The sequence below is a fragment of the Arachis ipaensis genome, chromosome B7, assembly GCF_059453495.1.
Source record: "Arachis ipaensis isolate K30076 ecotype BB chromosome B7, ASM5945349v1, whole genome shotgun sequence".
NCBI lineage: Eukaryota > Viridiplantae > Streptophyta > Magnoliopsida > Fabales > Fabaceae > Arachis > Arachis ipaensis.
Window position 1 is genome coordinate 13,491,993 of NC_142442.1, and position 13,059 is coordinate 13,505,051.

The 13,059-nt window shown below is 33.6% G+C and overlaps 3 protein-coding genes across 5 annotated transcripts; 1 reads left to right on the forward strand and 2 right to left on the reverse strand.

Annotated features, from left to right (window-relative positions):
- The first annotated feature begins 563 nt into the window (after positions 1–563).
- LOC107609332 (B-type cell cycle switch protein ccs52B) lies at positions 564–3,712 on the forward strand. Its single transcript, XM_016311250.3, has 8 exons — positions 564–1,263; positions 1,686–1,808; positions 1,909–2,013; positions 2,106–2,285; positions 2,383–2,445; positions 2,721–2,915; positions 2,996–3,160; positions 3,420–3,712. The coding sequence occupies exons 1-8, from the start codon at positions 772–774 to the stop codon at positions 3,540–3,542; spliced, it is 1,446 nt and encodes a 481-aa protein (XP_016166736.1). The 5' UTR covers positions 564–771; the 3' UTR covers positions 3,543–3,712.
- Positions 3,677–5,111, reverse strand: LOC107609333 (FtsJ-like methyltransferase family protein). 2 transcript variants are annotated; one of them, XM_016311251.3, is made up of 5 exons: positions 4,786–5,111; positions 4,574–4,723; positions 4,397–4,498; positions 3,968–4,235; positions 3,677–3,884 (listed from the first exon to the last, which is right to left on the reverse strand). In XM_016311251.3, exons 1-5 carry the CDS (start codon positions 4,867–4,869, stop codon positions 3,760–3,762), a joined length of 729 nt encoding a protein of 242 aa, XP_016166737.1. In that variant the 5' UTR covers positions 4,870–5,111; the 3' UTR covers positions 3,677–3,759. The 2 variants fall into 2 exon arrangements, with proteins under 2 accessions (XP_016166737.1, XP_016166738.1); XM_016311252.3 differs by having other exon boundaries at positions 4,574–4,714; positions 4,786–4,930.
- Positions 5,112–5,176: 65 nt separating this feature from the next.
- Positions 5,177–10,557, reverse strand: LOC107609142 (telomere repeat-binding protein 3-like). 2 transcript variants are annotated; one of them, XM_088492892.1, is made up of 9 exons: positions 10,128–10,557; positions 8,766–8,902; positions 7,837–8,671; positions 7,505–7,729; positions 7,331–7,410; positions 6,964–7,193; positions 6,448–6,765; positions 6,308–6,371; positions 5,177–5,670 (listed from the first exon to the last, which is right to left on the reverse strand). In XM_088492892.1, exons 2-9 carry the CDS (start codon positions 8,844–8,846, stop codon positions 5,440–5,442), a joined length of 2,064 nt encoding a protein of 687 aa, XP_088349018.1. In that variant the 5' UTR covers positions 8,847–8,902; positions 10,128–10,557; the 3' UTR covers positions 5,177–5,439. The 2 variants fall into 2 exon arrangements, with proteins under 2 accessions (XP_088349018.1, XP_088349019.1); XM_088492893.1 differs by having other exon boundaries at positions 8,766–8,899; positions 10,128–10,399.
- Between the last annotated feature and the right edge of the window lie 2,502 nt (positions 10,558–13,059).

Consider the following 13,059-nt stretch of genomic DNA (forward strand, 5'->3'; position numbering starts at 1 on the left):
TTTCTATATTTAGGAAATGTTTTATAATAAAAATAAATGTACTAAAACAATAAAAAATATATTTTAGAATAAAATATTATTTTAGTCTCAAAATTTAGACCAAATTTTAATTTAATTTTTAATTTTTAAATATTTTATTTTAATTTTAGAAAGTTTCAATAAGATTTTATGCTGTTCCACTATTAAATTTGATATAAATAATTAATGAGGTAAATAACATAAATGCTAATAAAATTATTAGTTAAGTCTTATTTTTAAGATGACTATTTACGTTATTAACAAAAAACATAATTATTTTTGTAAATATAACAATTTTGTAATGGATGCACGTTTAAAATTGTTTTATATTGACGATATATTAAAATTAAATTTTTAAAATAACGAATACACAAAAATTAATATTTTATATAAAGTATCAAATTATTTACATTTTCAAAAGATCATTAAAAAAGATATTACTTAAAAATAAGATTTTTTAAAAGTTTATTCAAAACAAATCATTAACCAAGGATGAGAATATTATGCAAATGCAGATACGCTCATGCGGACCCGTTTTGGGAATTGACCGTTAGAATGACCACTTTCCTGTTTCCTCTCTCTCTCGACTCTTAATATGAAATGTGTAAACCTCACCAAAATTCGACCGTTGTAATCTTCCTCTTCACTCTTGAATCTTGATTAACCTAAAACCCTCTCTGCTTCAACAGAGAGCGAAGAAAAAGAACCAAGCCTCATTCAAGAAAAAAGCAACTAACTTAATTCCAATCAAGAATGGAGTCACCTGAGATCAAGAAACAGGGGCTGAATCTCCCGGCAGCAATGTCCGGAGCCTCGCTGCGCCTCGATACGTTCTCGCTCTCGCTCTCAGCTCGCTCCATTTCCAACCTCTCATCTTCCTCGCCATCAAGCTCCAAGTCCTCCACCTGCAGCGACAGATTCATACCCTGCAGATCTACCTCGAGGCTCCATGCATTTGGCCTCATCGATAAGCCTTCCCCTTCCAAAGAAGGAGGGAACGATGCTTATTCCAGGTTGTTGAAATCTGAGCTATTTGGTTCTGACTTTGTTTCTTCTTCTCCTTCTTCTTCTTCTCCTGCAGGTCAAAGTTCACCTACCAAGAACATTCTCCGCTTTAGGACCGACCATTCTGGAGGGCCCTCTTCCCCTTACTCGCCTTCCATTTTGGGACACGATCATGGACTCTCGAATGAGGCATCAACTCCTCCTAAGCCTCCCCGGAAAGTTCCCAAGACACCCCACAAAGTAAAAATCTTCACTTTTTCACATGTTGAATGCTAAAGTTTGTTCGTTTTCTAAAAGAGGAAAAAGAAAAAAAAAAAAAAAAGAGTTGTTTTGGGATTATGTTATGATAGTTGTTTGGTTTTTTATGGATGTCCAACAAGCTAAAATGGTTAATTTATTATTAGATTGCAATTTTTTATTTTCTTTTATGCATTTTTGGGGGGTGTTATGATCATTGTTTGGATTCGCTAAGAGGTAGAATTGTCTTCATTGTGCACATTATGGGAATTTGAGAATCAATATTTCAGGGTGACAGTGACAAATAAATAGGATTATCAATTGATCTTATGTGAATAAGAACTTGATGATTGAGCAGATTTTTTAGCCGTTGACAGTGACAACAAAACAAGATGTTTTAAGGATTAGTGTTGATTACCTTGCAGGTTCTTGATGCTCCTTCACTCCAAGATGATTTCTACTTGAATCTTGTCGATTGGTCCTCGCAGAATGTTCTTGCGGTTGGCCTCGGAACTTGTGTTTATCTTTGGAGCGCTTCAAACAGCAAGGTGTGTCAAATTAGGCGCTACAAACTTGTCAATTTCTTGGGCAAAGGGCAAAAAAAAAAGAAGGAATATAGTAAAATAAACATTTCGTTGTTATTTCCAGGTAACCAAGTTATGTGACTTGGGACCTCAGGATGGCGTCTGTTCTCTTCAATGGACTAAGGAAGGTTCCTATATATCCATTGGTACATGTCTTGGTCAAGTTCAGGTACCTTGTTAAATCAAACCATATATTAGTTATGTATTTGAAGGTTTTCAAATTGAATTTGTAAGAGGGCATTTTTAACAACATTGATATAGATTTGGGACGGAACTCGCTGTAAGAGGATCAGAACTATGGGTGGTCATCAGACAAGAACTGGCGTCCTGGCGTGGAATTCGCGTATTCTGGCTTCAGGAAGCAGGGATAGAAACATACTTCAACATGACATGAGGGTTTCAAATGATTATATAAGCCAGCTTGTTGGCCACAAATCTGAGGTGGAAGAGTTTTGGAAAATATCATCTGAACCTGCAACATTGGCTTACTTATGGTGTAGAAAGTTTGTTAAATGTCTTTTTTGTTCTTCTGTGATAGGTATGCGGGTTGAAATGGTCAAGTGATGACAGGGAACTTGCATCTGGTGGAAATGATAATCAGGTATCCCTATCTCTCATTTGTCTTTACTGATAGAATTTATGATAAATTGTATATTCAGATATTATAATGACAAAATCAATATAATATCAAACTAAATCAATATAAAATCTATCAACACTTACTTTTATGATATCCTAAAATATACTTAACATTTTACAAAAATAGAGTTGTTTAAGAAGACATTTATTTATATTTTTCTTATATCTTCACCGGTGTTTCTACCAAATAGCAATGATTTCAGTGCTAACAAATTCATGTCTTGTTTATATGTGCAGCTACTGGTATGGAATCACCACTCTCAGCAACCCATTTTGCGATTAACTGAGCACACGGCTGCAGTTAAGGCCATTGCTTGGTCACCTCACCAGAGCAACCTCCTTGCTTCCGGTGGTGGAACTGCCGACAGGTGTATTCGCTTCTGGAATACGTCAAATGGACACCAATTGAACTGTATTGACTCTGGAAGTCAGGTTTACTTCTCATCCTTAGCTCTATTATGAGGATCCATATCTCCAAGTGGATCTCATCTCACAAGCTTAATAATATGTAGGTGTGCAACCTTGCTTGGAGTAAAAATGTGAATGAGCTAGTGAGTACTCATGGGTACTCCCAGAATCAGATAATGGTATGGAAATACCCTTCATTGGCAAAGGTTGCAACTCTAACTGGCCACAGCATGAGAGTTCTATACCTAGCAATGTCACCTGATGGACAGGTACTGCATCTGTCTATTTATCAAAAGTCATGTAACAACTGAAAAACTGAATCTGTTTTCTTTTCCCACACAAGTTTCTTGTCCATCATTTCTCATCTATAAGTATATAACATGCTAACCATTGCTAGATGCACAGGGTTGAACTTTGTGCTTCATGCACTATAATGTAACAATGTTAACCTGGTGCAACTGCATTGTCTGTAATTGCTTCTCTAATTTCCATGGTTTCTAAGTTTTTTTTTTATGGATTGTGTTGCAGACAATAGTGACGGGTGCAGGGGATGAAACACTACGATTTTGGAATGTTTTCCCATCAGTAAAAGCGCCCGCCCCTGTCAAAGATTCAGGGCTTTGGTCACTGGGACGTACACAGATTCGTTGAGGAAGAGGAACTACTAATACTACCAATTATCACTGTATATTTTTATTGATGATACTTACACGAATTATGTGTTTTGATGCTTGTGATTATCTATATCTTTGTGAGGAACAATGTTTTTATAAACTACAAAGTCATCAAATCAAATAATCAAAACCATCGCATTTCAGAAAGTACTGAGCTAGAAAATAATAATTGAATCAGAACTTTAAAACAAAATCTATTTCTCTGCTTCTGGCTTTAAACCTAGACAGATCAAATAAATCTCTCTTGATGAAGGCCTTGTGGCTTTAGGTCTCAACCATGAAGATTTTCTAAACAATGGCTTAGAAATCTGGCTTATTTCTGCAATGTAAACATTTGAGAAGTTAGACAAAAATTATGCAACCAAAAATCAGCAATTTGGAACAATAAATGAACCACACCACCTTTTGCATCTTCGCTCTCCAAAAGCTTTATAAGAAGGTTCCCACCAACTTGCAACACTCCAGTTTCCGCCAAAGTGGATGGATCATCATGGCTTTGCTCACCTTCCCGATTATCATCACCGTCAGCATAAACTGACAATGCAGCTCTTCTGCCAACAGCCAAATCCAATGCTCGCATCCCTAGCTCCACTGACAGAGCTGCATCTTTAGTTGTGATTCCAGAAACCAAAGGGCACATGTCCGAAAGTATCACAGAAAACCCTTTTTGCTGAAAAGTCAACAGTATTACATTTAGGAATGGTGATTGTTGAGCAAAACCACCACCAAAAATTCGGAACCCTAATTCCATAAAATGTTTGTTCAGCATTTTGCCACAACAAAGTCGGTCCATTTTCTTTTATTTGGTAAGTTTCAAGTAAGAGAGGGTACCTGTGGAGAGAGAGCTCTAAGTTGGTGAGAGGGTAGGGTCATGACGTCAGTAGAGATGGTTTTCACCCTTGAATCACAATGAAGAGGAGGAACCTTCACCTTCTGTTCTGCACCACGAGCACTATTCAATTGACATGTTGTGTTTCTGTGGAAGAGAGAGATGGAGGTTTGGGTTACCTTGAGATCGATGCCGAGAACGGAACCGCCATGATTGGGAGGACCGAGGCTCTGGCAAGCGACTTGAAGCCAAGCACCCGGAGCACAGCCGAGGTCCAGTACGGATGAGCCAGCCTTGATGAGCTTGTGCTGCTTCTGTATCTGTACCAACTGTTAACTCAAAGTTAGTTAGTTAGTTAGTTAGAAGAAGAAGGAACAGAAGTTTCGAGAACCTTGAAGGCAGAGCGAGCAACATAGCCAAGGCGCTGAGCTTCCTTGTAGAAGAAATCGGGTGCCCCCGCCGCCCCTCCCCCCATCCCGATCCCTTTTCAAGGTTTAAGGTTCAATGAAACTTGCACATTTCCTTTTCAGACTAATGTTTTAAAAAATTTAATAAAAGAATTAATTTACACATGCATCTAATTACTTAATCACATTAATAAAAATAATTATTTTATATTATCATCTAAAAACACGAATTTATTATATCCATTAGTATATTAAAATTAAACTCTTATCTTCTAATTAGGTCCTGAACCTCTCTTTAGTTTTTACTCTTCTTAAGAAAATAAACCTACAAGAACAAGTGCAAGAATATGACAAGATAGAGAAAAAAATCAACAATAAAAGGAATCAACAGCACTTTCCTATTTCTTTGCTATGCTGTCATGTTCATTGGACAGTTCTACTTACATTCAAGAAATTGAAAGAACATAGTTAAGTTCCTACCATAACAATCTTATTCCTTCAAATCATTTACAAATGCCAACACCTCAATGCAACTAAAAGGCTGGCAATGAATTTGGTGAGAGAATATTACAAGGGAATTGAATCAAAATGTACAAGTTCGTTGCATAAGTCAACAACATCAACCATTTTCTTTCTTTCTATATAATCACAAGTGGTTGGACGGCACCAACACTGAGTTCTTCAGCAGAAGCTTCTGGAGTCTTCATGGTAAGAGCCCGGTTCTTGCCATGCCCATGCTGCTTGGCTTGGTGGTGACACCAGTAAGCATGTGCAGTCAAAACCCTATTCAACAGATCCTGGGGAACTGGCTCTCCTCTCCTTTGTTGAGGCGAAATTTTTGCAGTGTGCACTAATGTTTTCCATTTATCCTGAATACATGAATAGGTCAAATCACTTGGCAATCAAACAATAACCAAAATAACAAGAATAAGATTATCTATAATAAAGATCAGTTTGTGTATTGGAGTAAAATAGAGCCAATAACTTTTGACCAATAGTTGACCAAAACACTCAACTTTTAATATTCTGTTAGCTTTTGCAGACATGAATTCAATATACTTTGCACCCTCATTCACAAATTGACAGAGAACATGCAGACATGAGTCTTTATACTTTGCAACCTTTTATGAGTGTTGGCTACATGTTGTGCTCATAAAATTAAACAAAAACCTAACTGTAACCTCATTTTTTTTTCTGTGCAAAAGAGAACCGAATTCAATGCAAATCTACTAGTCATTTTCACAATAATGCAACCTAGATGGACTTCAGCATCCAAAGAAAATGAGGCAAACTTTAAGATGTTAATCCATGTTATACAATGTTACAGTGGAGGAAGTCAGTATACACAGATTAAACATGAACTCAAAAATAGTCATAATACAAAAAATGAAACAATTACGAATTAACATAACCATAACCATATTGAATCCCAATTTTTAACATCTTTCAAGAAATAAACTGAGTAAAGTAAGTAGCTCTTATAGTTAAGGAAACTGTCTGATATACCTTAAGGTCTACATAAGTTCTATGGTCTGCATTCTCAAAAGCTCGCAACTTTACATCACGCCACCTGCATCATGAAAAAACATAGTCAGCATCCCAGAATTCCTGTCTATATATGCAGTTGAAGCTGATAAACATCAAACCTTCCAGTTCCAAGTTCCTCAACTGCCTCCACAAGTGCTTCTACTTCAGAAACAGAGAAGGGTCTCCTTGTTCGACGCTGTACAAGTTCGAGGCGCTTAGTTTTCTGACTCACAGGAACCGTAGCTAATGCTTCTGGGCTCCTAGGTGGAACAGCAACTAGCACTCTGGAATCTGGTGTTGTTATGTCAGCTATAGTGTCAGTCGGAGAAGTTGTTCGCTCGTGGTTACTTTCAACAAAGTTCTCTGTACTTATTGGCAAAGACAAATCCTGTAAGCCATGAGTTGTCCCTGAATCTTGGACAGGAGTTTCAGGGGATCTAGAAAAATCAAATTATAATATTAGTTATTTAGAAAAGGATAAATTGACTAGGGGTAAGGCTAAAGCATAAATCAGTGATGAAAAAGATATATATATATATATATATATATATATCTTAGGAATTTTTGGTGCTTTCCATTATTAAGTCATCATAACCGCTATGGCAAAAGAAACCATCTTATCCACTTGGGTTCACCTGATAGGCTGAGATGTTTCACATTGGGAAGGATCGCCGAGACAATCAGCTGGAGAATCTTGAATAGAATTGGGCTCCAGTGTGAAACCAAGTTTATTCAACTTTTCTTTACGGCATATACCTGTCTGCAGTAGAGTTCTGTTGTCATCTCTAACTTTTTTACCCTGAACAAGAACACCAACATGCATTCCGCTTCCAAGTAAAGTCATCACTGCCTCCATTACTGTCCTCTACAAATATTTGCAAGAAATAAAAAATACATTAACAAAAACAATGTCCTTTGGCCACTTCATTGTGTTGATGAAACTCGATGACAACAATAATAGAATTTTTTTTTTCTAATAAAAAATAGAATTGATAATCATACCTTTAATGAACCAACAGTTGCAGTTTCAGGAACATCAATATAAAGCTCTGGTATCTTGAATGACTTAATGCTGAACTTCACTGCATAATTACATGGTATACACAATCAATTCCTATAGGGTGCAAAGATCAACCAAGCAAACCAAAATTGATATGAACATCAGGCAATAAATACCATGAGAATCCTTAGACACATGCAGTTTTGAAGATGATCTATGGCTGTCTCGATCCATTCCTTTCTTAGGCAAATTAGATACACTATCACTGCTGAATCCTCCATCAGATGTTAGCACTGAACCCCGATCAAAGAATTTCCTCCTCTTGAATAGTGTGTTATGCTGTGATCTTTCAAATCTGCAACCAATCTTCCTCGTATCATACAGTGGTTTAACTCCCTCTTCTGCAAATAATGTTACTTTTAGTGAAACTGAATCAACCCAGACTCATTGACATAATATACATCAGGTAATGACATATTTGATAGCCGATAATTTGTTAAAACTTTACCAGATCTAGAATACTCATAATCCTTCAACTTTGGTGCAGCCTTCCAGTATTTATAAGCTAGCATCTTCCTCAATTTTCGGCGTGCAATGAGTTGAGGAGACCTAAAAGCCTTTGGCTTGGTGCAAACTTTTTTGCATCTTAACAGTTTTTCGTCATCATCTCTAAAACCTAACTTAATATCATTCCCATTCCTTGGAAAGGAAATGTTGGGAAACAATTTCCTACAATATGGACTATTAACATTATTTTTTGTGTCAATTAGTGCAGGAGAGTTAACACACAGTTCTAATTGATCCTTCACACTAAACTTATTATCCAAATATGATTTCTTCAAGCCTGAACCATTCGCCCCATGTTCCACCCTAAATCCATTTTTTACATTACCATCAGATGACTCTTCAGGTACTTCCGATAACCTATGAGAATGATGTCCAAACTTACTCTCCAACTTGAAAATCTCGGACTTCACATCAGTTTCATCTTTCCCCCAACAGTCGAAATTATTATTATTATTATTTGAAATGCACTCTAGCACACAATCAGTCTCAGCATGCTCAAGGCGCTTCTGACCGCTCTTTGGTGTTCCAGCCTCAGATATAAAAATACTCTCCACACTACTTCCACGATGAATCTCCTCTGCTTTTAATGGTCTAACTTTGTCCTGACTTCCCTTCTCGACAACACCTTGGCTAATGGCAGGTTGATGATTTCCTTCAGAAGCATTGCTTGACGCAGAACTTTCACCCTCAAGCAACAACTTGCCCGCCACAGATGCCAGTATTTCAAATGCATAAGCTCGGCCATCCTTAGCAGGTTTCTTAGAGGCACTCCTCCTCTGAACAATTTCAAACGAAGGGATTATATTCGAGGTCAAAACAATCTCAAAAGTAAGGAAGAAAATAAGTTGCTATACTGTAGCAATTACTTACTCTTACAGATCTAGGAAATCTAGGTACAAATGGGACCTGAAAGCCCCTGAATCCATAATCTACCTTCCTCTTCAACACCATAGCAGGAACACATATAGCTCATCAAATAACCATAAGCATCAATATGCCAGAACCTTCTGCGATAAAATTGAACAAAGAGACATCTATCAGTATGTTTTCATAAATCTTGCTAGATTTTTCATATTAGGGGAAAAATCATATTCCACTAGATCAAGAAGATAACATCAGCAAGTGGCAAATATTTCAGCAAAACCAATATCAGACAACCACTACAATTAGATACTTGCAACAATTCCGTAGCAGGAGTTGCTTATTGAAAAATCCATGCCCAAAAGGTTATTGGTTAACCAAATATATTGCTAGGCATATCAATAATGTAAGGTTCAATTCACATAAGACACATTCTATCTACATAGTTCACATGAACTCACAAGGAAAAATCACAAATACTAATATTATGTTGCTTTAGTAATTAGTATAGAGAAAGGTGGGAAAACCAGTGAAAAGTAACTAAGAAATAAGCCAGATGTCAGAGAACAAAATCTGTCATAAGATCCTTTCAGCTGTTATAGGAAATTCCAGTTTCTGCCTCAAATGAAAACATAAACAACAACTAAGATTTAAGACAAGATTTTAAACAAATCAGAGCCTTCTTGATGATTCACTAATCATGACTCTTCTTGGTAACATACATAACTTAACAACAAACAAGCAAAACTGTACATGCAAGAAGGGACTGAGAAACTGATCCATATATATCAACAAACGGAGAAACCAGAAATTGATCGCAGGGAAGCACAACAATATCAAATTCAAACAAATCAGATCTCATAAATAAAAAATTGCATCCGGAAAAAAATCAAACACGTTTCAAATGGATGAAGAACCATATTAAAAGTCAACACAAGAAGGACTACGAAATTTATTAGACCTCTAATTGTGCGAGATGAATACCAAACAACCCAATTCTGCAGAATTTTCAGACAAATTCAACCTTGGACACTCCAAAATTCAACAAAATTAAAAGTGCCCATAAACCAAAAATCAAACTTCAGAAAAATCCCAGTTCCATCATAGTACAACTTCCATAATCAGATCTCAAACTCCCACTCCGAATTCCAAGACCAAATTTTTCAAAACCCAAAACAATTAAAAAGAAAAAATGAAAACAACAAAATTTCGTAGAAGTTGTCATAAGTTGTCGTGATCCCCGCATCTCCAAAATTCAATGAGAATTATACAAAAATCAGGCCCAAAAAAAAAACCGCTCTCCACAGGAACCCCAAGATCAAAGATGATGAGAAGAAGAAACAGTACCCAGAATTCAGAAACAGAACTCACCTCTTCAATCACGAATTTGCAATCAAGTAACGAAATTTGCAAGGAAAACCATAATTCTACAGCGAAAATGCACCAACTTTGGATGAATAATAAGAAAATTCAAAACCCGGGAACTACCCCACAAATGAAAAATTGAAAACAGAGATCTAAAAGGGAATTTGAAATCTAGAATCACCAAAAAGCTCTACTTTTTTTCGCTCTGTTTTTTTCTCTCTCCCCCACCTTCAAGTTTTCGTTTTGAAATTTTTAATTTTTCTTTGTTGAGAGTGAATAGAGAGATTTAAGCCTTAAACCCTTTAATTATACCGTCATCAATTCATCATCTTTCTGGATTTTGGCCACACAACCGGATCAGCAGGTAAAAGTGCATCCAACGTTACCGGCAATAGAAGGTCAACCTCTCCAAAACCCCCACTCCCAAATCCCAACCTCTACCTGTGTTTCTTATTTGGATAAAGGAGGAACTGCCACGTGGACCCTTCACTCTGTTGTAGTACAGAAACCTTTTGAGAGAGAAGAGAGTTGGACAAATGTTAGAACAGGGACATGTGTCCTCCATAAACGTTGCTTTTTCTTCTTGTTTTACTCTTAGGTGGTCCACTTTTTTTCTCCATTTTTTTTTATTTTATTTTTTTAGCTTTATTTTTATTTGGTTTATGATTTGTGGTGATGGTTTTTGGGGGAATGGAAGGGGATAAAGTTTATTCCTCTAGCATTTTTCAATTATTCGTATATGTGTTTATCATAAAGATATAATTATTATATATTATTTTATTAATTTAAATTTTTAGGATAAATAATTTTGTAAAATAATATTATAGCTTTTATAATTATAAAATTTAAAATTCGAAAAAAAAAAGAAATTAATAAGATAAATAAAAAAAGAAAAAATATATATATAAATGCAGATTTTTAAACTAATATTTAATACTTATAAAATTGTATCTGATTATAAAATGTTTTCTGGCTCATCATAAATAATGACAGAGTATAGTTGTTTTTTATTTTAATCAAATGGCATATAAATTTACCCCGAAAATTTTATTGGACTTTGAAATTAAGATGATATAACTTTTTAAGATTGATTCTTTATATTCATCAAACTGAAACTTAAGCTATTTTTTAATAAGGAGAACCCGATATCTACCTTTCTAATAAACTGTGTTGGTAAAAATTGAATTTTCAAATTATACAATAAAATAAAATACTTTTTCGCCTATGAATACAAAGAGATCTAAAGTCTCATAGTTTATTAAGTTTATAAAAGAAACTTCTATACATGCTAAGCTAGTGAGACCAATTTATATTTTTTATATATGTTTATACAATTAGTTAGAATAATTAAACTAATACAGATATTGACTTTAATTTTAAATTTATAATGATTAAGGTCAAGTTTTGAAATAAAGAAATAAATATTCTCACTCTTATTTTGATAATGATATTTTCATAAATTTGTCCAAATACATCATATAAAATTAATATAATTATTTTTCAAAACTTAAAATAAGAAGTTAATTATCTTTCAAAACTTAAAAATAATATAAATTTATACAAATACATAATTATTTTTTATAAAATACCTGAAAAACTTAAAATAAAAAATTACAAAGTAATAAATAAGAAGCTAATTATCAGTATATAATTATCATTGTATTTATAAATTTTATCATATATAAATTTTATCATTTAAAAATAATTAAATTTTCATTTTTTATTTTATCAATTTTTCACTTTAAAAATATTGATGCAAAGTATTTTGATAGGATGTGGGAAAGACTGAAGAAGAGGCTTGGAAGCCACTAGCCAGATGAAACTAGTGGCTTAAAGTAGCTACGAGTTATCCATCCCGAAATAATAATAATAATAATAATAATAATAATAATAATATGTAATGTTTTAAAAACAAATTTTTTTTAAAAAAATTAGAATTTAATTTTAATATATTTATAGTATAAATTTTTTTATATAATATATAATTGTATTTATTTTTTAAATAATTATTCACGTAATTAATATAAAAATTAATTATTTTTATTAATATAATATTATATAATTAAATATACTTATAAAAATAAAATTATTTTACACTATGAAAATTAAATTTTTAAACTAAATATTTATATTTATATTTTCTTCATGACTGTCTATGAGGTCCCACCGTCGCCAGACCTTTACTCACTAGTCAGTATCAATAGTTAATTCAGTACAAATTTGTTTTATCTTCTCATTTTTATTATACGTTCATGAAACACTTTTTTGTTGGAATATTCCTTCAGCTTAAGTAGGGACTCAATCTTTTTTATTTAATATTAATTAATTGTTTAAAATTACTTTAATTTTAAATTTTAATATCTAAATTTTAAATAATTTATTAAATTTAAAATTCTAAATTTAAATTTTAAATCTTAATTTTTTTTAAAAAATAATTTAAAAAATTTAACTAATATTAATTAATTAAAAGTTATTTTCCTAAATTTATTTTTTCATAAATGAATATATTTAAAAAAAATTCGGGAGATATTAAGCGTTAAGGTGACCCAATTCCAATCCAATTTTCTCCAAATAGGTTGGAATGTTTAGTGCTCATCCAAGATAAAAGTTTTCAACTAAATTAAGCAAAATGGTTTACCATCAATGTATGCCATTTTTACTTTGCTCTTATGTTGAAACTTGAAAGAGATTATAACAAGAACTCATGATCAACATTCCTTATTTTTAGGATTAATGTCTTTCTTTATGTAACCGACATGCGATTTACATTTAATACAAAAAATAAAATATAAATTTATAGAAAATCATAAATGGTATAGGATAACATGAACAATATAGAGGTCTATATATAGAATTTTTTATTTTTAATATTGGAGTGGTAGTGATGTTTTTTTAAAATGTGAATTGTTGGGGTGTTATACTCAAATGTGGGATCGTT

Coding starts and splice junctions, on each gene's coding strand:
- LOC107609332 (XM_016311250.3), top strand. CDS start 772: ATGGAGTCACCTGAGATCAAGAAACAGGGGCTGAATCTCCCGGCAGCA. Junction 1,264..1,685: donor TTCCCAAGACACCCCACAAA/GTAAAAATCTTC, acceptor ATTACCTTGCAG/GTTCTTGATGCTCCTTCACT. Junction 3,161..3,419: donor CAATGTCACCTGATGGACAG/GTACTGCATCTG, acceptor ATTGTGTTGCAG/ACAATAGTGACGGGTGCAGG.
- LOC107609333 (XM_016311251.3), bottom strand. CDS start 4,869: ATGGGGGGAGGGGCGGCGGGGGCACCCGATTTCTTCTACAAGGAAGCT. Junction 4,724..4,785: donor TTGCTCGCTCTGCCTTCAAG/GTTCTCGAAACT, acceptor TTGAGTTAACAG/TTGGTACAGATACAGAAGCA. Junction 4,236..4,396: donor TTAGAGCTCTCTCTCCACAG/GTACCCTCTCTT, acceptor TTGACTTTTCAG/CAAAAAGGGTTTTCTGTGAT.
- LOC107609142 (XM_088492892.1), bottom strand. CDS start 8,846: ATGGTGTTGAAGAGGAAGGTAGATTATGGATTCAGGGGCTTTCAGGTC. Junction 7,411..7,504: donor TGTGTCTAAGGATTCTCATG/GTATTTATTGCC, acceptor GTAATTATGCAG/TGAAGTTCAGCATTAAGTCA. Junction 5,671..6,307: donor GAACTTATGTAGACCTTAAG/GTATATCAGACA, acceptor TCATGTATTCAG/GATAAATGGAAAACATTAGT.